We start from the raw sequence: 27,511 nt of genomic DNA, 5'->3' as shown, positions 1-27,511 counted from the left end.
AGCAGGTGGGACCTGTTCAAGAAGGACGGGTTGCATCTAAACTGGAGGGGCACCAATATCCCGGCTGCGAGGTTTGCTAGTGTCACTCGGGAGGGTTTAAACTAATATGGCAGGGGGGTGGGAACCAGAGCAGTAGGTCAGCAGGTGAAATAAATGACTGGGAACCAGTGAATATGGCCAGTAGGACTTAGAGGAAGAGCAGGCAGGGAGAAATTACTGAACACAGTGGGACTGGGTGTCCGAAATGCATTTGTTTCAATGCGAGAAGTATAACAGGCAAGGCAGATGAGCTTGGAGCTTGGATTAGTACTTGGGACTATGATGTCATTGCTCTTACAGAGACTTGGTTGAAGGATAGACAGGATTGGCAGATAAACGTTCCAGGATTTAGATGTTTCAGGCAGGATAGAGAGGGAAGTAGAAGATGTGAGGGAGTTGCACTGCTGGTTAAGGGGAATATCACAGCTGTACGACAGGAGGACACCTCGGTGGGCTCATGCATTATGGATAGAGCTCTGGAATAGGAAGGGTGCAGTCACAATGTTGGGGGTTTACTATAGGCCTCCCAATTGCTGGCGGGAGATTGAGGAACAGTTATGTAGGCAGATTTTGGAAAGATGTAAAAGCAACAGGGTTGTTGTGGTGGGTGATTTTAACTTTCCTTATAATGACTGGGAATCACTTAGTGCTAGGGGCTTGGATGGTACAGAATTTGTAAGGTGCATCCAAGAGGGCTTCCTGAGACAATATGTAGATAGTCCAACTAGGGAAGGGGCAATACTGGACCTGGTATTAGGGAATGAACCCGGCCAGGTGGTCGAAGTTTCATTAGTGGAGCATTTCAGGAAAAGTGACCATAATTCAGTAAGTTTCAAGCTACTGGTGGATAAGGATAACAGGAGTCCTCGGGTTAAGGTACTTAATTGGAGGAAGGCTAGTTATAACAATATTAGGCAGGAACTGAGGAATCTAGACTGGAGGCGGATGTTTGAGCGCAAATCAACAACTGACATGTGGGGACTTTCAAACGTCAGTTGATAAGAATTCAGGACCGGCATGTTCCTGCTAGGATGAAGGATAAGCATGGCAAGTTTCAGGAACCTTGGATAACGAAGGATATTATGAGATTAGTCAAAAAGAAAAGGGAAGCATTCGTAAGGGCTAGAAGGCTGGGAACAGATGAAGCCCATGGGGAATATAAAGAAAGTAGGAAGAAACTTAAGCAAGGAGTCAGGAGGGCTAAAAGGGGTCATGAAAAGTCATTGGCAACCAGGATTAAGGAAAATCCCAAGGCCTTTTATACATATGTAAAAAGCAAGAGGGTAGCCAGGGAAATGGTAGGCCCACTCAGGGACAGAGGTGGGAATCTGTGTGTGGAGCCAGAAGAAATGGGAGAGATACTAAATGAATACTTCTCATCAGTATTCACCAAAGAGAAGGACTTAGCGATCGATTTGTCTAGGGAAGAGTGTGTAGATAGCCTGGATCATGTTGAGATCAAAAAAGAGGAGGTGTTAGGCGTCTTGAAGAATATTAAGGTGGATAAGTCCCCAGGGCCAAATGGGATCTACTCCAGAGTACTGAGGGAGGCAAGGGAGGAGATTGCTGGGGCCTTGACAGAAATCTTTGTATCCTCACTGGCTACGGGTGAGTTCCCAGAGGACTGGAGAATGACCAATGTTGTTCCATTGTTTAAGAAGGGTAGCAGGGATAATCCAGGAAATTACTGGCCAGTGAGCCTTACATCAGTGGTAGGGAAATTTATGGAGAAGATTCTTTGTGACAGGATTTACTACCATTTGGAAGCAAATGGGCGCATTAGTGAGAGGCAGCATGGTTTTGTGAAAGGGAGGTCGTGTCTCACTAACTTGATCGAGTTTTTCGAGGAAGTGACAAAGATGATCGATGATGGAAGGGCAGTGGATGTTATATATTGGATTTCAGTAAGGCCTTTGATAAGGTCCCTCATGCCAGACTGGTATAGAAGGTAAAGTCGCACGCGATCAGAGGTGAGCTGGCAAGATAGGTACAGAATTGGTTTGGTCATAGAAGACAGAGGGTAGCAGTGGAAGGGTACTTTTCTGAATGGAGAGCTGTGACTAGTGGAGTTCCGCAGGGATCAGCGCTGGGACCTTTGCTGTTTGTAGTATACATAAATGATTTGGAGGAAAATGTAACTGGGCTAATTAGTAAGTTTTCAGATGACTCTAAGGTTGGAGGAGTTGCAGACAGTGAAGAGGATGGTCAAAGGATACAACGGGATATAGATTGGTTGGAGACTTGGGCAGAAAAATGGCAGATGGGGTTTAATCCAGACAAATGCGAGGTAATGCATTTTGGAAGGTCTAATACAGGCACGAATTATACAGTAAATGGCAGAACCCTTAAGTGCATCGACGGGCAGAGGGATCTGGGTGTACAGGTCCAGAGGTCACTGAAAGTGGCAACGCAGGTGGATAAGATAGTCAGGAAGGCATATGGCATGCTTGCCTTCATTGGCAGGGATACTGAGTGTAAAAGCTGGGAAGTCATGCTGCAGCTGTATAGAACCTTGGTTAGGCCACATCTGGAATATTGTGTGCAATTCTGGTCACCACATTACCAGAAGGATATGGAGGCATTGGAGAGGGTGCAGAGGAGGTTTACCAGGATGCTGCCTGGTCTGGAGGTTATTAGCTATGAGGAGAGGTTGGAGAAACTCGGATTGTTCTCGCTAGAGCGACAGAGATTGAGGGGCGACTTGATAGAAGTTTACAAAATTATGAGTGGCATGGACATAGTAGATAGTCAGAAGCTTTTTCCCAGGGTGGAAGAGTCAATCACTAGGGGACATAGATTTAAGGTGAGAGGAGAAAACTATAGAGGAGATGTGCGGGGCAAGTTTTTTACACAGAGGGTAGTGAGTGTCTGGAATTCGCTGCCAGAGGAGGTGGTGGAAGCAGGTATGATAGTGGTGTTTAAGAGGCAACGTGACAAATACATGAATAGGATGGGAATAGAGGGATACGGACCTCGGAAGTGCAAAATGTTTTAGTTGATGGGCAATATGATCGGCGCAGGCTTGGAGGGCCGAAGGGCCTGTTCCTGTGCTGTACTTTTCTTTGTTCTTTGTTCTTTGTTCCTGCCAAGTTGGACAAACCTCAATTTGGACACCTGCCCCAAACCCACCCAACAAAGTTGGCCAAAACTAGGTTGGTCACCAAGTGAAGCATCCATGGCAACGTTCCTCTGTTAAAGAGGCAGTTAAAATGCCTCTCAAATAAAATTCCTATTTGCACACATTTCTGAGACTTGATGCTTCAGTGTGGCAATACTGTAACAAGGTGGAAACAAAGCATTAGGGCCAATGCTTGGACATTAACTACCCCCCTCCCCACCCCCACCCGCCCCATTATAGCTAGTTTTCATCAAGCAGAGAGGGTAAAAGAACAGCCTCACCCCACACACCACCCTTTTGTTTATTCATTCATAGGATGTGGGCATCGCTGGCTAGGCCAGCATTTATTTCCCATCCCTAATTGCCCTTGAGAAGGGGTGGTGAGCTGCCTTCTTGAACCGCTGCAGTCCATGTGGTATAGGTACACCCACAGTGCTGTTAGGAAGGCAGTTCCAGGATTTTACCCCAGCAACTGTGAAGGAACGGGGATATATTTCCAAGTCAGGGTGGTGTGTGACTTGGAGGGGAGCTTGTAGGTAGTGGTGTTCCCATGCATCAGCTTCCCTTGTCCTTTTAAGTGGTAGAAATCAAGGGTTTGGAAGTTGCTGTTGAAGGAGCCTTAGTTTATTGCTCCTATGCATCTTGTAGATGGTACACATTTCTTCCACTGTGCATTGGTGGAGGAGGGATTGAATGTTGAAGGTGGTAGTTGGGGTGCCAATCAAGTGGTCTGCATTGTCCTGGGTGGTGTTGAGCTTCTTGAGTGTTGTTGGAGCCGCACTAATCCGGGTAAGGCCTTTTATGTTTAACAGAATGATTTTTTTCAAGTTGGACATGCATTAATTTTTCAGCATCCATCTCATTCCATAAATATTGGAATACTACAGAAAGAGACAGTTAATGATTTTATTCAATTTTATGAACACCTTAGGTACAGCAATCAATCGTTTTTCAAATCACCAAAATCTTGTTACAGAATGTTACAAAATGATTGCTTTGACAGATTGTATTTCAAAGAACATTATATTGGAACTTGTGCTTTTGATTTTCCTGCAATACCTTTAGTAATATCAACTGTCTTTTTCTCCCCAACTGGCTCTGTTCTTCTTCTGAAGGTAGTGACTCATTCTGAAGCTCTGCCCCATCAGCAATGGCTTAACCACTTTTCATGTGCGAATCTAAATAATGAGATGTGTTTTTAGAGACTCTGCTCCGGGAGCTGAGGTGCACTGAGAATGGGACATGATGATTACAGTGACAAACACTCTGATTTGTGCCCCTGGCACGCAAGACTCATTGTCAGGAGCAGAGTTGCCAAAAATTTACTCCAATAAGTTTCAGCGAGCTCTGTGATTATGGAGCATCATATTTAACCCAATCCCTGAAGAGTGAGAACATGACAGAATCTTCCCTCCCTCACCCAAGAGCTCCGCTGCCCATCCCTTGACCCTCCCACCTCTGTTTTCCCAGTTGAGATCACTATATAACTCAGCACCAGTCAGTGTAGGCCCTGGGGTCTGGCGTAGATGATGTTTTAAGCACTTTAGTAACTGTTATTCTATTGGGATCCCAGACACAATCCTCCTCCAGACCACTTGGCACCATCCCACAGTTTGGAGGACACCAGGCAGTGTCATAGCCTTCATAATGCCAAGTGTACTGGAGTGGGTGCCCTTGGTAATCTATCTTCTTAACCCTTCCCACTTTAACTTTTAATTCAAGCACAACCTTCTGCTCATTATAAGGCAGATTCATTGGATATCTACTGGCTTTCTCAATGTCCCTACTGACATAGACTCCAGGGCCCAGCATGCCATGCTTGGATTGATGGAAACCATTTCTGCAAATCAAACGTGCTTTCTTCTCGGTGGTTCCATGGTACATCTTATAGATCTTGTTGTTCTGTGGTGCTGTGTAGCTTTGAAGACATGCTGGAACAAAATCAGGTCCATCCTCTTCCGCCCACGTATTACCGCAAGCATATGCCATGGTAAACAGGCAAACTTCTCAACTTGACCTTTAACAAAAGAGAGGAAAGTTAAATGCAGGAGAAGACATTTTAATTATGTATTGAGTCTGTCAGCAATATCTGATTATATTTACCTATGCTGTTATTACTGGTGAACTCCTCTAATAACCCTTACTCTTAAAAATGCACTTACATAGAACATGGGTTTGATCGCAAAACTGCTGAATTAACAAGCTGACCTCCACTGTTGGGGTGCCGCTATTATCCTTTGCTTACCAAGAATACATGGTGAGACCTTGATGGGAACATGCAGAGGTAAAGTTTGGAGAGCGCGCACAAACCTCCAAACAACTCATCTACCACCACCACCACCGCCCCCACCCCAACAACCCCCCCACCCCCTAACTCCAACCGTTCAAGCACCACATGCAAAAACCTGCAGGGACCTCTGCTTTTGACCACTTAATGAAAGGCACTTCCTAACATGAATATCAGATAAAGGCAGGATTTGTTTTAACTGTGGTGATGCCCCAGTAGCAGAATATCCTGCCTGACACTCAATGCAAAAGCTTACACATAAATAATGGCCATTCAGGGGATGAAGTTGAAGGCTGCCAGCAGCCCAGGAGTGAACACAATCAAAGGAAAATAAAGGAAATGATGTTCCTAAACTTTGAGAAGCTGTTCAAGGCATCGTGATACATCCCTGACCATCAACAGCTCAACATAACAGGTCATTAGAAGACAAAAACAGAAAATGCTGGAAAAACTCAGCAGGTCTAACAGCATCTGTGGAGAGAGAAACAGAGTTAACGTTTCCAGTCCGTATGACTCTTCTTCAGAGCTAAAGAGAAGTAAAAATATGATGAAATTTATACTGTTTATGGGGGTTGGCGGGGTGGAGCAGGTGAAGCTGGAAAGAGGGCCAATATCTTCAATAAATAATATTGAAATATAGTTTGCCAAAGATATTGGCCAGGATACTGGGGATAACTACACAGCTCTTCTTTGAAATAATGCCATGGGATTTTTTTACATTCACCCAAACAGGCAAATGGGACCTCAGTTTAGCATCTCAGCTGAAAGATGACACCTCCAACAATGCAGCACTGGACTGTCAGCCTTGATTTTTGAGCCCAAGCCCTGAAGTGGGATTTGAACCAAGAACCTTGTGACTCAGAGGGAAGAGTGCAACCAAAGGAGCAGTGGCTGACATGAACCCCATAACTCATCCAATATTCTTTTTGCAAAATGTCCCACGAAGTATAATTAAAAATGCTTCTCCTCATCACTCAACCAATGACACAAAAACAGATTATCAGGTCATTGTCACATTGCTGTTTGTGGGAGTTTGCTGCATGCAAATTGTATCAGTAACTACATTTCAAAAGTATTTCCTTGACTGCAAAGGGCATTGAGACGTCCAGTGGTTATGAAAACTTCATTTTTCATCATGACTTTGCAATTTCAGTCTCTCCCCTGTAGAGTTTTTGTCGAGGTTCATCCCGAGCAGTGCTGTGACACAGGACTCTGTGCTCTACAGGCTGTTCCCAGGGACACACACCGAGACAAACATCAACTGCAGCTGGAGGATCATCAGCTCGGTGAAAGACGCCCTCTGGCCTGCCCAAAACCTGTTGGTCTTCCAGTGCAAAGAGTCGTCCCTGACAGAGTGTTGCAGGCTGGCACATTCCAAGCCCCAGGACTACATGCTGAGGGACGCACTAAAGCTTGGGGCAGCCGCCACAAAGGCGCAATGGGGAAAGGTCGCTGTCTAAGACCTTTCTGCCACAGTGCACAGAGGGGCTGGGAATTGTATAGAACCCTCGGGCTGTACAGCTCACAATAAATGTATGTGGTGAATACTAAATGTATTATAATTGTATCGAAGCATCTCAGAGTGCAACATGATGTATGTCGATAACTCCAATACCATTGCACTGTCTGACTGCCTGTAATGATCATACTGAAATTACTGTAGTATTCATTGATTGTATTGAAGCACCTTGTTAGGGGGAGGAAAGTAAATAAGAATTTATGGTAAGGGAGACTTCATTGCAAGGGAATGATACTGTTGGAATCTACAAGCAGCCAGTGCCTGCAAGTACATAATCAGCGAAAAAGCACCAGATGAACGTTATACACTCTTGAACTTTGTACACCCTCAGGGTTTGCAATCACCAGCAAAGCCCTGGAAGTCAGACTGGAGACTTAGGTTGTAAAAAAGCAACTAAGATTGAGAACAAAAACAGAATTACCTGAAAAAACTCAGCAGGTCTGGCAGCATCGGCGGAGAAGAAAAGAGTTGACGTTTTGAGTCCTCATGACCCTTCAACAGAACTGATTTTTCTTTACAATGAGATGGGTGAAATATAAGCTGCTTTAAGGTGGGGGTGGGGGGGGGGTGGAGAAGTGGAGGGGGGTGTTGTTGTAGGGACAAGCAAGCAGTGATAGGAGCAGATAATCAAAAGATGTCTCTCTACAATGAGAGGGGTGAAATTAAACCAGCTTATATTTCACTCCTCTCAATGTAAAGAGACATCTTTTGATGATCTGCTCCTATCACTGCTTGCTTGTCCCTACAACAACAACCCCCCTCCACTTCTCCTTACCGCCACACACACCACCCCCCCCAACCACACACACACCACCCCCCCGCACCCCCCCCCCCCCCCGCCCCCCCCCCCCCACCTTAAACCATCTTATATTTCACTCCTCTCATTGTAAAGAAAAATTAGTTCTGTTGAAGGGTCATGAGGACTTGAAACGTCAACTCTTTTCTTCTCCGCCGATGCTGCCAGACCTGCTGAGTTTTTCCAGGTAATTCAGTTTTTGTTTTGGATTTCCAGCATCCGCAGTTTTTTGTTTTTAATCTAAGATTGAGCCTGTTTACAGCAGATAGGGAACGAACAGATGGTCCTAGTTTAGGTAGGAGGGAAGGTCTCTGCCTAGGTGAAAATAAGGACATACAATGCATGTACCTGTTACCAGAGATGTCTGTTTAATGTAAACCTATATGATGACGAGATTGGAATCTGGAAATTGTTCTTGTACATGACCAATAATGTATAAATATGTTGAACATTTGTAATTTAGCAGAGTGCTATCTCAAGCTGCATTGAGATGGTTCTCCCCTTGCAATTGCTCGAATAAATGATCGTGACCTGTACCTGAGATGCCTGTGGTCTGTTTGTCAAAGTGACCACAACACACTTCATGATCTATAAGGAAAAGCTGAATCTGATTGCACTTTTTTTGATGGCCATTTTGAAATGTTTTGTAATGTTCTTTCAGATATTTTATGAATGAAGTATATTTTTCCAAAAAAAGTATTTTCTCCGCAGAGAATAAGTTTGAATGTCGAATCTGTTTTAGCAGTCTTGAAATTTCTCAGAAAATACTTGATATTCCAATTGCTCATTCACCAATTATGGGTGAAAAACAAGTATTTTCTTATTTTTCATTAAAATTCATCCTTGACCCTTGTTGCAATTCACTAAAAATGTTCCAAACGTCACACAACAATCTAAACGTAGTTTCACTGACTTGCTATACAGAGCTCCGGTAGTTATAGAAGTTTCACAGAATCCTGAGTAGTTTTTAAGGGGCCAGATTTGAAAAAGTTTGACTTCCCATATTTTTTTCATGTAGAACATTCAATCTTCAATCTCCTGACTAACCAGAAAACATCAGGAAGAAGCATTTCTCAGATCGACTGGATACTCCTTTCAACTAATTGAGAAAATGCTTGTTTTTATTTACAGGCTGCACAAAGCTTGAAAGCAACCCTCAAAGAATCAATTTAGTTGTGACTGGACACAGGGTGGGGCAAAAATAGACTAGAAAATGACAAATAATCTGGCAAAGGTGAAAGTGATACTGACATTATTTGCAAATTGTGATTCACTGTGATTTACAGTTTAAGTAATACTGAAGTATAGTTTGCCTCACAATGCTGTACTTAATGATTGCACCAAATTTGTAAGGCATTTCACTCACTGCACAGCCCACTTTATACTCAAGCAAAAACAGAAAATGCTGGAAAAATTCAGCAGGTCTAGCAGCGTCTGTGGAGAGAGAAACAGAGTTAACGTTTCATCAGAGCTCTGAAGAAGGGTCATATGAACTCAAAATGTTAACTCAGTTTCTCTTTCCGCAGATGCTGCTAGACCTGCTGAGTGTTTCCAGCATTTTCTGTTTTTGTTTCAGATTTCCAGCACCCGCAGTATTTTGCTTTATACTTATCTTGATTCTATTATTAAAATTAGGAAACACAAGAAAATATATCAAGTAAAGTTTAATAGCAACTACCATAACACAACATTAACTTCAAAATGCACACGTATAAAGTATAACTTCAGCAACTTTTCCAAAAGAATCTGAGCTCAATACTGCAGGCAATGTTGCCTCTAAACCATGTATGTGCACAGCAATCTGAAATGTACTTTGGAACAAACAGGTCATGCAACATCAACATGTCCTTTCAGGTGCTTATGTGCTCAGCTATGCAGCAATGAATGCCTACCATGCAATGTAATAAACAGGCCAAACACACAAAAAAAATTTAGGAACATTAGCTGTAAGTCTGTATTAGATTTTGGAAGAAGAAAAGACTGCCAGCCCTGATAAGTAAATGTTTCCTCAGGGATTAAACCCAACTACCAACCTTTCGACCATATCTTTCAATCACTTCTCTCTCGTGCATTCAGTGCCTTCCTTGGTAACTAATCTGATAACTCCTACCATCTTCAGTCTGAAAAAGTATTCATTTCTCCCTCTGAGCTTTCTTAGTTTAAATTTCTGATCCTTCACCATACTGAAGAACTGACCTACAGAACTGACCTGTCAAACTGGTTTCTTGAACTTGAAGACTTCAATTCTCTCAGCACAAGATGTTTAAAATTTCATAACTGTTTAAATCCTAGACGGACATAATTACTTTTATTGCTCTCTCCTCATTATTACTAAGTTAACAAAACACCACATACTATTCCAGATGGGGTCCATTGCATTATACAGTCAGTAAACCATAGAATTAACTGCACAGAAGAAGCCTATTTTTTGGCCCATTTCTTCCTGTGCCAGCTCTTTGAAAGAACTATTCAATTAATCTCACTCCCCAATCACCTTTCCCCATAGTCCTGGATTCTCTGGCAATTCAAATATTTATCAATTTTCTTTTAAAAGTTATTGAATCAGCTTCCACCACAGCTTCTGACAGTGCAATCCAGATCTTAACTCACCCCGTAAAGAAATATTTTCCTCACCTCCCTTCTAGTTCTTTTACAGTTTAGCATGAAGTGAATTGTAGGGAGTTTCTGGCACTCACCTCAACGCTGTCAGTAACTCTGCAGCAGAATATGCATACATCTGGACTTTATAGCTCAACTTTCGAAGTTTCAGTTTCAATTCCTCTAAAAGAGTAACACGTTATCGAGAACATTCTTGCATTCAAACAGTTGAGAGATAACTTAATCAAGATGTCTCAGATCAAGCACAATACCTTTAACATTTTTCAAGTTAATGCCGTTTATAGAAACTCCATCACCAATACCAGCACCCCACCCCCGAGAAATCCTTCAGATGAGACAGATGTGCTAATATCCTCTGTCCTTCAGTTTGTCAACTCCCAATGAGCAATCTTTTTTTTCCCCGTTGTCTGAAAATGATTTTTATTGTATTTGACCAATTTAATCGCAATCCTTAAATAATCAGAGATTGGGATTAAACAGCCAATGTTGGCAATAATTTCCCCTAGTCTTTTAGACAGAGGTTGTCCACAGCAGACTAGAATAATTGTAACGAGGAGCTATAACATGATTTATAATACATGAGTGGAGCTGTGGAATTATGTGTCAATCAGGAGAAAAGACAGAGCTTGCATTTGCATAGCAACTTCTAGATTTTTGCAGCCAATGACATACTTTTAAGAGAGTACCTACTGTTCCACTATAGGAAACACAGGTGATGATTTGTGCACAGCAAGATCCCACAAACAGTTGCAGAAATAAATGACCAGATTGTGGGAATGAAATTAGTGTTGGGCTTTATTGCAAGAGGGCTGATAACAAATTTGCAGCTGGGTTTTACACGCTTACCATGTTCTTGCTCAATTTAATCAATATAAAATGAATATAAATAAATAAAAATAACTAAAAATTTTAAAAGAAATAATTAAAATAAATAGTTTTAAAGATACCTGTGCAATCGGGTAATGTATAACTTTTAGTTGTAGGTGGTACTAGCTTTTAATAAGCACAGTAAATTGTGGTATACGTAGGAATTATTCTAAGTTAATTAAGAAAGTAATTAAATCAAATGAACTAAATAACATAAAAAACAATGGCAGAACAGGTATTATGTTGCAGCTGTGGAATGTGGGAACTTCTGAACACCAAGGCAATCCAGGGCAAACATGTCTGCAGAAAGTGTAAGCAGCTAGAGGAATTCTGAATCAGGATTATTGACCTGGATGCCGACTGCAGACATGCGCAACAAAAGGGGGTGGGAGAAATACCTGGACACTTTGATCCAGCAGACAGTTGCACCTCTTAGAATAGGGTCTTCTGTTTTGGACAGCAGTGAGGGATAGGACGGTGTGATCATTAGAGAGGCAGGTAAAGGGACCAAGCAGACAGTTGTAGAGGAGCCTCAGACTTTGCAATTGTCAAACATTGGTACGAGGTGTTTGGGCCCTGTGTGGACGAAAGCAGAACCTGCAATCTGGATGAGAAGACTGGCCAGGGCACCATGGTACAGGAATCCATTCAAGCACGGGGAAGCAAAAGAGAATGTAATGGTAGTAGGGGACAGTATATTGAGGGGGATTGACACTGTTTTCTACAGCAAAGAGCGAGAGTCCAGATGGCTGTGTTGCCTGTCCATGCCAGGGTTTGGAACATTTGCTCAGGGCTGGAGAGGAACTTACTGTGGCAGGGACTAAGTGAGAGAGTGGGAGGGGCAGAATCCAGTAGGATTCTCAACCCTGACCAGGGTTTCGTGCCAGAAAATGTGTGTCTGTGCCATGTACGTCCAGATGAGGACAGGATTAATCTCAGGGGATAGGCTACATTACACAATACTGGCGCTTGCGGGCACACAAATGAAGACTGGCCCCTTGGACAAAGTATCTGTGGGCTACCATTACCCGGGTAAACATAACCGGCCATAGCTCAAAAGAGGGTAGTGAGCACAAAATTTGGAGCAAAAACTGTGTTCAGCAGTACATGGTTCCTGTTATTAATTTATCCAAAACCAAATAATGTCTCATCAACTGACATCGAACTACTATCACCCTGAAACAAACACTGTGATGATACTTTGCTGAATCAAAAATGAAACTTTGCTATTTTGGGGAAGACAGCCCCACCCTGTCTGTGAAGGAAAAGCAGATGTTTCCTGGTCACTAATAGTTTACTTCTTAACAGAAGCACTCATTGTAGAATTAACTCTTTATTTGATGCCTTTAATTGGATTTTGATCTTAATTATTCTAAGAAGCCATGAATATTTAAATCTTTTATTTTGCAGTGTGGAATTAAACCTTTACTCTATAATGGCAGTAAAATTCCCTCACCAAATACTTATTTTACAGTTTCATTAATGTTGTAAACAGGCACTTCAGCAGCTTGCAAGCAACAACTGAGGCGTATCTCTCCCGCTCCAATCATTTCCTGTTTCCCTTTTGCTTCCCTATCACATCTCATCCTTTGTGACTGGTCATATTTTTAGTGTTACATCCAAAAATAGGACACCTCCTACAATGCAGCATTCCCTCAGTGGTGCATTGGGATGTCAGGCTACATTATGGTCTTATGGGGTATGTGGTGGGGGTCAGGAGAGCCATAAAGCTGTGATTATTAGTTAGAGACCTCAATTCTGAAGAAAAACGGAAAAAAAAAACTTGAGCAACACAGTATTGAAAGGGGGAGTCTGAGAGGTGACGTTATACACGTAAGCAAGATAGTAAACAATCTCATAGGTCAAACTGAATAGCCACTCTGCACTAAATTATGAAAGCGGGACAAGGAGACACTGGATTAAACCGGTAAAAGGTAAATATTGAACTAATAATAGAGATATAAGAACATAAGATATAGACCATGTTCCCCCTTGAACCTGTTCTAGCATTCAATAAAATCATGGTTGATTTCATACATCAACCTTACTTTACCACCCGATCCCCATATTCCTTGATTCCCTTAATACTCAAGTATCTTGGATCTCAGTCTTGAATATACCAAATAGCTGAGCACCCACAACACTCTGGAGATGAGAATTCTAAAGATTCACAACCCTCTGAGTGAAAACATTACTCAGCCATTAATCATCTCAGTCATAAATGGTCAGCCCCTTTATCCTGAGAATATGACCCATATTCCGAGACTGCTCAGTATCTACCCCATCAAACCATCTAAGCATTTTATACCTTTCAATTACCTCTCATTCTCCAAAATTCCAGAGAATGTATACATCTTCTACTCAATCTCTCCTCACTGGCCAAACCCCTCATCTCAAGAATCAATCCAGTGAACCTTTATTGCACCCCTCCCCCATTCCCTCTAAGGCATATGTAAAGAGACTAAAACTGTACACAGCACTCCAAGCATGTCCTCAACAAAACTCTATATAATTGCAGCAAGTCATCATTATTCTTATATTCCAACCACCTTGAAATAAAAGCTTCTCTGGACAAATTGTCTCCTCACACAAAGGACTAGATATTACTTTGATATAGTCCCCACTTTTAGTCAATTTTGTGATGCGAAACTTGGTGACATTAATAGTTACCCATCCAACTACGCTAGTTAAACATTGCACTAGAATTCTCTTCCAAAAACAACATCAGTCCTCCTTGTACATTCTTCTGTATAATGTTACAGACATGAGTTTATTAGGAATCATTCAGGGGAGGCAATGGTGCGAGCATAGTGGTATTGTCGCTGGACTGGTAATCTAGAGACCCAGGGTAATGCTCTGGGGACCTGGGTTCGAATCCCATCACAGCAGATGATGGAATTTGAATTCAATAAAAATCTGGAATTCAAAGTCCAATGATGACCATGAAACCATTGTCGATTGTTGTAAAAGCCGATGTGGTTCACTAATGCCCTTTAGGGGAGGAAATCTGCCAGCAATGTGGTTGACTCTCAGCTGTAACAAGCTGCTACAAAGACACAAAAAAGGAATGAAACCAGATGCCGAGTAGCATATCTAAACAGCGTGCCAAGCAGCAAGTGATAGACAGAGCTAAGCGTTCCCACAATCAATGGATCAGAACAAAGTTTGGAAGTCCTGCCACATCCAGTCGTGAATGGTGGTGGACAACAACTCACTGGAGGAGGAGGCTCCACAAATATCCTCAATATTCCAGAACAGTACTGAAGACTTGTGTTCCAGAACTTGCTGTGCTCCTAGCCAAGTAGTTCCAGTACAGCTACAACACTGGCATCTATCCAGCCATGTGGAAAATTACCCTGTACATAAAAAGCAGGACAAATCCAACCTGGCCAATTACCACCCCAAGGTTAGTTAAGGAAAAAGTGGAACCTGTCAGAGATGAAGATGGAAACTTGTGTGTAGATGCAGAGGCTGTGGGAAGGGTTTTGAATGAATATTTTGTCTCCATGTTTACAAAGGAAAGGGAGGATATAGATATAGTAGTCCAGGAGGAACACTGCGAGATATTGGACAGGATAGTCATAAAGAGAGAGGAAGTACTCGAAGGGTTGAAATCCTTGAAAGATAAGACACCAGGGCCAGATGGATTGTTTCCAAGGCTGCTGAAGGAAGTCAGGGAGGAGATAGCAGATGCCTTGAGGATGATTTTCCAACCTTCACTAGATACAGGGGAGGTACCGGAGGACTGGACGTAGTTCCATTGTTTAAAAAGGGATCAAAGGAATTGCCAAACAATTATAGGCCAGTTAGTCTTACATCGGTGGTGAGCAAATTAGTAGAATCAATCCTGAGAGATAGGATTAACTGTCATGTGGAAAGGCATGAACTATTTAGGGATGGTCAGCATGGATTTGTTAAAGGAAGGTCTTGCCTCACAAATTTGATTGAATTCTTTGAGGAAGTGACAAGAAGGGTTGATGAAGGTAGCGCAGTGGATGTTGTGTACATGGATTTTAGCAAGGCATTTGACAAGGTCCCACATGGCAATTGGTCAGGAAAGTAAAAGCCCATGGGATTCAGGGTAATGTGGCAAACTGGATAAAAGGTTGGCTTTGTAACAGGAAACAAAGGGTAATGTCGATGGATGCCCTTGCGAATGGAAAGTTGTCTCAAGTGGTGTTCCACAGGGCTCGGTGTTGGGACCCTTGCTGTTTGTGTTATATATTAACAATTTGGATGTGAACCTGGGGGGAACAATTGGGAAATTTGCAGATGACACAAAGATTGGCCGAGTAGCGGATAGTGTAGAGGATAGCCATAATCTCCAAAACGCTATAAGTGGGTTGGTGGAGTGGGCGGTAAAGTGGCAGATGGATTTTAGAGAAGTGTGAGGTCATACAGTTACAGGGATTACACAATAAATAGGAATATAAAAGGGGTAAATGAAGTGAGAGATCTTGGCGTACAAGTACACAGGTCCCTGAAGGCAGCAGTTCAAGTAGACGGGTTGTAAAGAAGGCATATGGAATGCTCTCCTTCATAGGCAGAGGTAAAGAATATAAAAATAAGGATATAATGTTGGAATTGTATAAAACACTGGTGAGGCCACAACTGGAGTAATGTGTGCAGTTCTGGTCACTACATTACAGGAAGGACATAATAGCTCTGGAGAGAGTGCAGAGGAGGTTTACAAGAATGTTGCCAGGGTTGGAAAAGTGTAGCTACGAGGAGAGATTGGATAGGTTGGGGTTATTTTCCTTAGAACAAAGAAGGCTGAAAGGTGACTTAACTGAGGTGTACAAAATTGTGAGGGGAATGGATAGAGTGGACAGGATAAAATTGTTTCCCTTGATGGAAAATTCTAGAACCAGGTGACATAGATTCAAGATAAGTGGCAGAAGTTGTAGGGGGGACATGAGGAAGAACTTTTTTACGCAGAGGGTAGTGGGTGTCTGGAATTCGCTGCCTACGTTGGTGGTAGAGGCAGAAACTTTAAACTCTTTTAAAAAGTACCTGGATCTGCACCTTAACTGCTGTAAACTGCAGGGCTATGGGCCGGGTGCAGGAAGGTGGGATTAGAAAGAGCACATGGGTGTCCTCGGCCTGGCATGGACAAGATGGGCCAAATGGCCTCCTTCTGTGCTGTAACTTTTCTATGGTTCTATGGTTCTATCAGTCTTCTTTCGATTGTCAATAAAATAATGGAAGGGATCATCAACAGTGCTATCAAGTGGCACTTGGTTAGCAATAACTTGCTCACTGATGCCCAGTTTGGATTCCATCAGAGCCACTCAGCTCCTGACCTCATCACAGCCTTGGTTGAAACATGACTCCCCTTGACATCAAGGCAGCATTTGACCAAGTGTAGCGTCAAGGAGCCCGAGCAAAACTGGAGTCAATGGGGAAAATTCTCCACTGATTAGAGTCATACCTAGCACAAAGGAAGATGGTTGTGGTTGTTGGAGGTCAGTCATCTCAGTTCTGGCACATCACTGCAGGAGTTCCTCAGGGTAGTGTCCTAGGCCAAACCATCAGCTGCTTCATCAATGACCTTCCTTCCATCATAAGGTCAGAAGTGGGGATGTTCGCTGATGATTGCACAATGTTCAGTACCATTTGCAAATCCTCAGATACTGAAGCAGTCCATGACCAAATGCAGCAAGACCTGGACAATATCCAGGCTTGGGCTGACAATGGGCAAGTAACATTCGTGCCACAAAAGTCCAGGTAATGACCATCTCCAAAAAGAGAGAATCCAACCATCGCCTTTTGAAATTCATTGGCATTACCAACACTGAAGCCCCCACTATAAACATCCTGGGGGTTACCAGTGACCAGAAAATGAACTGGACTAGCCATACAAATACTATGACTACAAGAGCAGGTCAGAGGCTAGGAATTGTGCAATGAGTAACTCACCTCCTGACTCCCCAAAGCCTGTCCACCATCTACAAGGCACAAATCAGGAATGTGATGGAATACTCCCCACTTGCCTGGATTATTGCAGCTCCTACAACACTCAAGAAGCTGGACACCGTCCAGGACAAAGCAGCCCACTTGATTGGCGCCACATCCACAAACATTCACTCCCTCCACCAGCAACGCACAGTAGCAGCAGTGTGTACCATCTACAAGATTCACTGCAGGAATTCACCAAGGCTCCTTAGACAGCACCTTCTAAACCTAACCGCTACCATCTAGAAGGACAAGGGCAGCAGATAGCTGGGAATACCACCACCTGGAGTTCCCCTCCAAGTCACTCACCAGCCTGACTTGGAAATATATCACCGTTCCTTTACTGTCATTGGGTCCAAATGCTGGAATTCCCTTCCTAACTCTGTAGGTGTACCTACACCACAGGGATTGCAGAAGTTCAAGAAGACAGCTCACCGCCACCTTCTAAAGGGCAACTAGGGATGGGCGATAAATGCTGGCTCAGTCAGCGAAGCCCACATCCCGTGAATGAATATTTTTAAAATTGTAGTCTTACCCAAAATTAAGCTTTGTGTAAAATTGAAGTCTGGGGAAAGGATTAAATCTATATGCCAATTTAGAAATGTATGCCCTTGGAAAGCAAAAGTGTGGTTGCACTATGGCAAGTTCATAGTCTGTTTCCTTTATGTCAGGATAAATTATTTTTCTTTGTGCCCTGCTTTGTATTGTTTACAGTGATTTCTTTTGCTTAAGATAAGTGTAATGCTTAATATTAGTAGTGAACTGTCAGATCAAGAACTTGAATTCTATGCACAGTCATTATGCGGAGATGACTTCCTGCTATGCTATGATATATGTGAATAGCATCTTTGTACTGTCAAGTGAAAGTCCACTTGCGACCCTACTATGTTTTTAGAAGCAACCTTGAGAAAGAAATTTAATTATCACAGATAAAGCAATAAGTCCAATTACAGGAATCTTGCAAAGGACCAGAGAGGAGAACTGATGAATCATTGCCCAGAACCTGGAAACACTAAGTCCCATGTAGGAACATGGATGACAAGATTGTGAAGAAAAGCAACGGATACAAAGTAAAATTACCTTGAGGTTGGTTTAAAAATAAAGAGCAGAGACCCACGCATATATAGACAAGTACTGCCATGTCTAGCCGCTGGGAAATGGGGGTGGGGGGGTGGGAGGGCACAGAGGCAGGAGTGTGTCCAGATACATAGCATGGACAATATTCTGTCCCTCCCCATCCAAGATGGAGTGAAAAATTGTCAGGGTACATGGTAGCACAATCATAAATGCATTTATATGGAATACATTTAATACTTCACTATGCACAAAGCATAAAAGAAATAATAGTTGTGGTGAGCATAAGAGCAAAGTATAAAAGTGATTGGAAAAATAAACAGAGGCAACAGGAGGAAACATATTTTTACACAGCAAGTTATTATGATCTGGAATGTGCTGCCTGAAAGGCTGGTGGAAGCAAACTCAATTCCCTCAAAAGGGAATTGGATAAACACTTGAAAATGTAAACATTACAAAGTTGCGGAGGAAGAGCAGGGTTGTGGCACTAACTGAATAGCTTTTTTGAAGAGCTGCAACAGGCATGATGGGCAGAATGGCCTCCTTCTGTATTGAATCGTTCTATGATTTCTTTGAAAAAAAGAAACTTGTCCTTGTTGTGTTAAAGTCTGAGGAAAATTAAGTGAAAATGCTATCCCCAGACAAGAGAATCCAATAACAGTCCAGGAACATTGTGAATGGGGGATTCCAGGAAATCCCAGTTGGTAAGCTATTCTGGAAGGAGGGTCCAAGCTTCCCAGAGACTGATAGTGTATGCACATTGCCGCTTGCATTAACACAGCTGAAGTTCAATGAAATAGAATTATGTAGTATTAAAATCTCTACCTCCTTTCACTTTTGAGTTGCCTAAATTTAACTATCATTGAAAATATCTGCCCTGGTTGGAGACAATAAAAGTGAAATATTGACAAAGTGGAGAATGGACAAAATATGGACAAATTGGAATACTATACTGCTAGTCAGTGTTATTACAGATGGGATACTTCCCACCAGGTTTGGAAACCATGGCCTTGATCTTAATCGGGGTAGATATCGTTTCAGACCATCTGTGTTTTCCATGTGCTGTGGAGTCTTAACTCCACGACAAGGACCTTAGAGGCTCCCTGCCCAGAAGTCAGCCTGTTTCTCAGGCTTGGCTTCCAGTCAGGCACAGAGTGCTAGAAGAGGCCACAGAACTAGGTACTGGGTGTCTAATTCATGACTCTAGGTGGGAGTAGGTCTGATCCTGGGGCCTTTATGATGTGAGGAGAGTCTGGTGGAGGGAAACCTGTGGGGGACGGGGGTGGGAGGGGTCTCAGGTGAAACTTCAGCTCTTCCTGGTCCACTGTGCTGTGAAGGGACTTGCCTTCTCCCTGAAGCTGTCCTCGCCTCAATTCTGCTGCTGGATTTCCCAGGGCCTAGGAAGCCCAACCGACCAGGTTAAATCAGAGGATGTGAGCCTTACTAAAACATTTAAAGTATTTGCCTCCTAGGAGAAATCGGTTGCCCACCTTATTGTCCCACCTCCATTAAACCGAGTAGACAGGTTGAGGGGGCTTGGGGTCGGAATTTGGATTTTTAAAATTGTCACCTCCCCAACCCGATAAAATTCCTCATCCTATATGAAAGTAAGGCATTCATGTTGACCTTCAAGGCATCTACTTTGGAAACTACCACTGTCTGTAATATAACATCTCAGTGTTTTATTGCTGCAGAATTATCCTCAACTGTCACTCTCTGGGCATGCCACATGAAACATCCTGGAAGGCAGTGCAATCACAGGTAATGGAGTCCTCCCTCTCCTCCATCGTCTTAACCTATATATGTGGAAAACATTTACACTGCCTGATCACAAGATTAGTGTTCTCTAATAATGATTTTTTTTTTTTTGAAGACTGAGCCCCTGAGTTCTGGTCTCTAGTCTCAACCAAGGACAGTGTTTTTCTCTCTCCTGCTGCTTATCCCCTAAGGAGGGGTATCACTGCTTCCAGCCCTACATGCATCACCAATGAGGGCTCCAGAAAAACAATATTCACGCAGGGAGATGAAGTTCCACCACCCTGCTAACCAGTCAATGGGAGGAGAATTCAACTAAAGTGTGATCCATATATGAGATGGACATCAGGTTCGAGTAGTGGATTGGAAAGCCTGAATCACATATGAAACAATTGGATGCTGCAGTGAAGCTCTAGAATCTTTTGAATGGATTGTAAATGATGGACTGAATGGCCTGTCTCATTCGTAATTATCTAATGAATTTCGTCTATAACAGATGATCTTGTCATTCATTTAATTACTGATTTTGGGAAAATTGGCTGGTCTGCTTCCTATGTTACAACAGTCATTACACTTCTAAAATACTTCAATGGCTGCAAAGTGTTTTGGGACATCCTGATGTCATGAAAGGTGCTTCATCAATGCAAATGTTTTTTATCGACTGTGAAAAATAGAGGGCTCCACAGTGGCAACAACAACAACAAAAGAAACTTATATTCATATAGCACCTTGACGTAAGAAAACTTCACAAGAACAGTATAAAGCAAAATCAAGATTAAAAAAGAATGGTTAAGTGCAAGCCAAAGATCCTTCTGCATTGTCCCAAGAGTACACCATTTGCCCAATCTCAGAAAGGCACCACCTAGAGCATTACTGTGCTATTTTCCCATTTCTCACAGCAGCCAATCCCATGGCCTCTCTAGTGGGCTTGAGTTCTACCCACTGGGAATGGGGTTGAGACTCTGTAAACCATAGGCCAGGATTTTAAGGCACTGCCATGGTGTGTCTCCCCCAGCAGATGCGGTGAGCCATTTAAATCTCCATTCAAAATAAAATCCATAAAATCCTGGCTCACACCAGGTGACAAAAAAGACTCTTATCCAACCAACATAGCTGGAAAAACTCAGCAGGTCTGACAGCATCTGCGGAGAGTTTTGAGTCCATATGACTCTTCATCCGAACTAAGGAAAAATAGAAAGGAGATGAAATATAAGCTGGTAGAGGGGGGTGGGACAGGTAGAGCTGGACAGAGGGCCAGTGATAGGGGAAGGCAAAGAAGAGATTGCCAAAGATGTCATTGACAAAAGGACAAAGGGGTTTTGACGATGGTGATATTGGCTATGGAATGTGCTAATGGTGACGTTAAGGGTAGAAAGCAGGACGAGCAAGTGACAGATAGCCCCAGTGGGGATGGGGTAAGGGGAAGGGATCAAAATGGGCTAAATGGTGGAGATAAAACAATGAATGGAAATACATTTAAAAATAATAGAAATAGGTGGGGAAAGAAAAATATATATAAAATATATATATATTTTAAAAATATATAAATTATTGGAAAAAGGGGGATCGGAAAGGGGGTGGGGATGGAGGAGAGAGTTCATGATCTGGAGTTGTTGCACTCAATGTTAAGTCCGGAAAGCTGCAAAGTGCCTAATCAGAAGATGAGGTGCTATTCCTTCAGTTTGCGTTGAGCTTCACTGGACCATTGCAGCAGGCCAAGGACGGACATGTGGGCATGAGAGCAGGGTGGTGTGTTACAAAGGCCAGAGTTGGAGCAACAGAGGACTGAAGGCCTTTGGAGGTCTAAAGGAGATTATAGAGGTGAAGAGGGATGAAGGCATGGAAGAATGTGATGAGATTATCAGTAATGGATGAGAACTTTAAATTTAAGACATTGGTTAGGGGTAGGGGTATAGGAGCCAGTACAGGGTGATGAGTGCATGGGGTAGGATCTACTGGCAGAGTTTTGGATGAATGTGTAGATCATAGAGGGAAGAGAATGAGAAACCAGCTGGAAAACATTGAAATAGGTGAGTCTGAGAATGAAAGTTAAAGCAGCTGTCAAGGAAAAATACCAACAATCATAGGTTACATCGAGAAAGAGTACTTTTATTCAAGTGCTAAACCGTACAATGGCCACTGGGAGAGATCATCTAGATCTGCTTGAAGTTAGTGTTCAACCAGCAGTATTTATACAGTACAATTACGTGACCCCAGCATTTTTACACAGTGATCTTATTAACTTGCCCTTCTTTATTCTCTTATAATTATATCTAGGCTAGCTATTTGATTTTGCTTACGCATACATAAGACCATAAGACCATAAGACATAGCAGCAGAAATTAGGCCAATTGGCCCATCGAGTCTGCTCTGCCATTCAATCATGGCTGATAAGTTTCTCAACCCCATTCTCCCACCTTCTCCCCGTAACCTTTGATCCCCTTCCCGATCAAGAACCTATCTATCTCGGTCTTAAATACACTCAATGACCTGACCTCCACAGCCTTCTGTGGCAATGATTTTTGATTATCCCTAACTCTTCTAAAAATGTGCTATTCATTCCAAGTTACAACATCTCTTTGCATTTATCGCATCCTGTATGCTTTTTATCTACTCTTTATCTAACCTTTGATGCCAGGTCACTTCACATGACAATGCTTGTTCTTCTTATTTTACTGTTCTTGCTTCCCTTTATAATTTAACATTTTAGGTGATTTTTCTTTCTCACAGCAGATAGGCTGAGGTAGTGGTAGAGGTGAGCAATATAATTGCTGGAATGAGAATTTTGTTCCAGTATTTAGACAAAAAAAAGGTTAACAATCCTGCATTTATATTAATAATGAGTCTAAATACAAAGTAAAAATGGTTTGCGACTTTATTGAAAACGATAGTTGCACATATTCATGCCACTCAAGCTTACATTGAATGCATCATAGAAAAAAGTCCCTTACAGCAGCTGAACTCAGCTTACTCATTGATTTTTCCCCTTGTGGTTATGATCTAACTTTACTTGTATTATTTCTAAGCAGTGCCAGCCCATGACCTTTGGATGAAGTCTGCATTTAGTCCAATTCCACATCCAAATATCCGAGGCCTATTTCTGAAGTTGCACACAGAGGACAGGAATTTCCTCCATCGGGGGCGAAGTTGAAGGGCGGGCGTGCACAGGCGTGCTTCTGATCGGTGCCCCCAATCAGGGGCAGAGCACCATTTTACATGGGCGGGCCAATTATGTGTTTCCTGTGTGGGAGGGGGGTGACTCCCAAAATCGAGAGTGCGCTCTTTCGCACATGAGCATGAAAGAGTGCACTCATCTCCCTGAGGCTAAATGCAGCCTCAGGGAGATCGGCTCTAAATGTCAAAAAGCTAAAAATAGAAAAATAAATTTTCCCTAAAATGTCCCCTCAAGTGACATTGTCACATGAGTTGGGACATGTACATAATTTTTACAAAGACTTTATTAAAACTTTTTAGACCTCCACAAAACCTGGTCCCACCCGTGGATGAGGCTTCATGCTTTTTCTAATTCACGCCGGGGCTCCTGGTCTGCCCGCCAACTTTAAGGCTGGACGGGCAGGTCCTTCAATTGGCCATTGACAGGTCGGCAAGCACGCAGCTGATTTCGCTGCTCCCCCACCTACCTGAAAATTTAAATGGGGCGCGGTGACGTTGGGAGTTCCACCCGACGCCACCCTGCGTCATTTTACGTGTCGGTGAGCGGGACATGCTCCCAGTCACCGACGCGTAAAATCTTACCCAAAATGACAATGTTTAGGTTAGAAAGGCATTAGAATAGAATCAGGTCTCCAGCTGGAAGTGATAAAGTGAATCTAAATGTGCCAGCTGGGCTCGGAGTATGTTATAATTGCCCTTGGTACAGATCCATCTTTTTTTGCTGCCTTTCAAGTTTAGCGTTCTTAAACTACAGAAATGATCTAAAAATATAATAGACTATGGTGTAGAATTTATCGTTATTTCGAGTAAAATTGTTTCCATTGCCAGTGAACAAACTTAATCTCCTCCCACTGTGAGTTTGCCCAAGAACTACACCATCTTGTCAACATTATATTATGACACAGCCAATGGTAAAGGCTGAGTTGTTCAAATCACAAAGGGAAACTTGAAACAACTGTCATAACCCATTTTTACAATTTGTATGTTTCGAGATTCAGGCTTTGAATTCAGCAGCAATAAGATCACTGAGTCTCAAGAGCTTGTTTATAAAAGTAAATTAAACATTTATTAATACAAGAAAGATTGTGAGCACATGCATATGTCTACAAAATTATTACTATAAGTACAAAAATCCCCTAACTAATCTGACTCTCAGTTAGACCCCCACTAAGGCAACAGTAAAACACGTAAATTTAAACAGACCCCTGGCAAAGCACACCCTGGACAATCGCATTCAAAAGAGTTTCTTTCAGCTCTGGGTCCTTGCAGACAGACTTGAGCCTTACAGGCTGGAGGCTTTAGATCTTAGAATACCACCTTTTACCAACAGCCTTCTCTTTCTTTATATATATTTTCCACTTTGAATGCAAATTCTCATTGCCATTAGGATTTTTTTACTTTAAATCTTCTAACAATAAAATCCTTTCATAATACCCACTGGTTAGGTGTAATATTTCACCCGCTCTTCTGAATGGTCTATTAAAAAATGCAAATTTCCCCCTTTATACCTCACCTTTTATTTCCCTATATTTATCTAATTACCATTTCAAACCTACTTCTCTTCTATACATTAAAGCTCTAGACCAGCTGACTTTAATCCAATTAAGACACACACACATACATAGGCAAAGACACTAATAAACTTTATTTTAAAATCATTTCCAATGACATTATTGACATTACTATATCTTCTTCAGCTGTTTGATCCTGTAGTTTATGTTCCTCATCATTCCAAACATAGCAAAAGCATTGTTTAATAAGCTGGACTTCAAAAGTAAGTCCTTCCCTCATATTCCTGTATAATAATAGTTCATCTTCAGAACTTAAAACATGATGCTCCAGCACTGTACTATTATCCATATCAGGCACGGTTTTAATCAAATGATCCTTCTTGTATGACATTAATTGTTCCAATTTTAGTGACAAATTGCGGGACAGCGCTCGGAAACTATGGGGCTGTAACTCGATATCACATTCCATCATAATATCCATTCGCCTGACAGGAGTAAGAGGCGTTAAGTTACATTATGATTGACTCATGAATCTTAACACAGAAATTCAAATTCCTGATTGGACACATGATGTTACCATGTTTAAACAAGTTTGATGCTTATACAATAAGTATCTCTGTCTTTTTTTGCTGCTTTGGGATGTCCCAAAGTTGTGAAAAGTGCTGTATAAATGCAATTTCTGAAAATTCTCAGCAATATCATGCATATTATGGCAGTGATTTCCTGAATTGCCAATTTTGTTTCTCTCAATCATGGATATAATCATCTTCGATTAAACTTAGGCTGATTTCTTTTGATCTTCATGATGTCATATTTGTTGCATAAAGCAGTTCCAGTTTCTACTCCTCCAAGAACTGAGCCAATCATAATTCTCTTTTCAGCAACAGGGAACTGACAGAGGAGAAAGGTCAATGTGCCAATGTACATTGCAAGCCGAGATTCCCAGCAGTATTTCATTAAGCAGGCAGTGTCAAAGTCATGAAGAGAAAGACGGAAAAATAAAGGAAGGTGGCACGCCTATCAGGTTGAGACGGTTTCAATTTCGACTGCCGGCACAGAAGTGTCTTTCCATAAAAGGGCAGATAGTCTGCCCACAGCCCCAGCAGCTCTGCAACTGGTGAGAAGGTGCCAAAGTGTTTCTACAGACCTCACAGTGCTCACCCGACTCTAGTCCAGACACAGGCTGACTGTTCAAGCTTGCTTGAAGCAAATCTTTCAATTGCTGTGTTGTTACGGGATCGGGGGAATTTATTATATCAATCACCCGGATTCTTTGTGGATCCCAAACACAGTCTTCCTCCAATCCACTGGGTACATTTCTCATCCCACAGTTGGGAGGGACCCAAGCTGTATCATATCCCTGTTGGTTCCAAGTTGTTGCCATGGGATGGTTTTCTCTGTCTATTTTTTTGACTTTTCCCACTCGTACTTTTAGCATTAAGATAACTCTATCATTCGGTCTGTTAATTGGATACCTCCTAGCTTTCTCTTTGTCTCTGCTAACATAGACTCCAGGGCCTAACATTCCCTTGCCTGATTGCTTGAAGCCTGATTGTATGATAGACCTTGCATTGTTGACTGAGGTTCCATGGTACATAATATATTCTGTCCCATTCATTGGTTCCTGACTTGATTGCAAATGATGATTATTGTCATAAATAGTGTCCCAACCAAAAAATGTCAACGCCATCTCACCACTGGTCTTGGCTGCTCAAGCACAGGGAGATGTAGTATCCTGTAAACAAGAAAACAAAAATAAATTAAAATGTAAATAGATATATCCTCTTGAAGATTGACTTGGTCTAGTATTAATTCAGTTACAACTTGCTCAAATGAGGAAGTGTGTGCATGTACACAAAAGAATTGTGTGTGAGTCTGTGAATATTTAGAGTTGTTGCGCAGCTGTGTGTGAATGTCTATATTCATGATTAGGCTGCATTAGCACATACCCAGCTGAGGACAGCGGGCCAAATAGCTTCCTCTATGCTGTATAATTCTATGGGCAGAATTTTCAGGTCGGAGGGTGGGCGCGATGGGTGGGTCTGGGAGCAGCCGGGGAATGGACAGCTGACTGCGCGATCAGCCCCCGACCGCGATTCCACGCTGGCTGGCCAATTAACGGGCAGCCATTGTGAAGCGCGCGCTGAAATGCTCAGCGCTGAGCAATGGGGGCAGGAGGGGGGCCGGGCACTGATGTAAGCGCAGGGGTGCGGGCGACCATGGAATGAAAGCTCCCTGAAGGCAGACAGCTGCCTCAGGGAGCTGAAGACTTCAAAAGTGTTAAAAAAAATTTTTAAATGCTCAAGCATTGCAAACAGTCACCTGAATAGGTACATTATAATAATTCTGTCCATAGATTTTTTTAAATTCAATAATGGAAACCTCATACCGCCCTTGGATGACTTGTCCTCACGCCTGCCAACCAAAACATTGCGCGAGCGGGGGATGAGGTCGGGATGCTGGCCCAACATCTTAACACGTTATTTTACGCTCGAGTGGGCTGGGCCAACCTGAAAATACTGTCCTATGTTTCTTCGTAAATGTGAACGTATATATGTGCATGTTATTGATGTTACTTATAAAAACGTGTGTGTGTGTGTGTGTGTGTGTGTGTGTGATCATTCATGTGACTGTGTTGATGGAACCCTGTGCGAATGACAATGTCAAAGCTATCTGTTTGTTTGCTAGTGTGAGTATGTATGCATTGGACACCTGCAGCAAAGCTAATTTGTCACCAACATCACACTAAAACCTGAGATATTTATGAAATATTTATTATATTCAGATTACTTTCAAT

At 42.4% G+C, this 27,511-nt stretch overlaps 1 protein-coding gene across 1 annotated transcript in view; it reads right to left on the bottom strand.

Annotated features, from left to right (window-relative positions):
• Positions 1–4,049: 4,049 nt before the first annotated feature.
• Positions 4,050–27,511, bottom strand: part of gig2o (grass carp reovirus (GCRV)-induced gene 2o) — a 35,849-nt gene continuing 12,387 nt past the window's right edge. Inside the window, exons 3-6 of the mRNA XM_041174266.1 lie at positions 25,752–26,421; positions 25,054–25,199; positions 10,456–10,540; positions 4,050–5,165 (exon numbers count right to left, since the gene is read on the bottom strand). Of these exons, the coding sequence (XP_041030200.1) occupies positions 4,646–5,165; positions 10,456–10,540; positions 25,054–25,199; positions 25,752–26,421 (1,421 nt within the window). The 3' untranslated portion in view covers positions 4,050–4,645. The remainder of the gene's footprint in view (positions 5,166–10,455; positions 10,541–25,053; positions 25,200–25,751; positions 26,422–27,511) is intronic.

Source organism: Carcharodon carcharias, chromosome 25 (assembly GCF_017639515.1).
Source record: "Carcharodon carcharias isolate sCarCar2 chromosome 25, sCarCar2.pri, whole genome shotgun sequence".
In the NCBI taxonomy this organism is placed as follows: domain Eukaryota; kingdom Metazoa; phylum Chordata; class Chondrichthyes; order Lamniformes; family Lamnidae; genus Carcharodon; species Carcharodon carcharias.
This window is presented reverse-complemented; position numbering and strand designations above follow the sequence as displayed.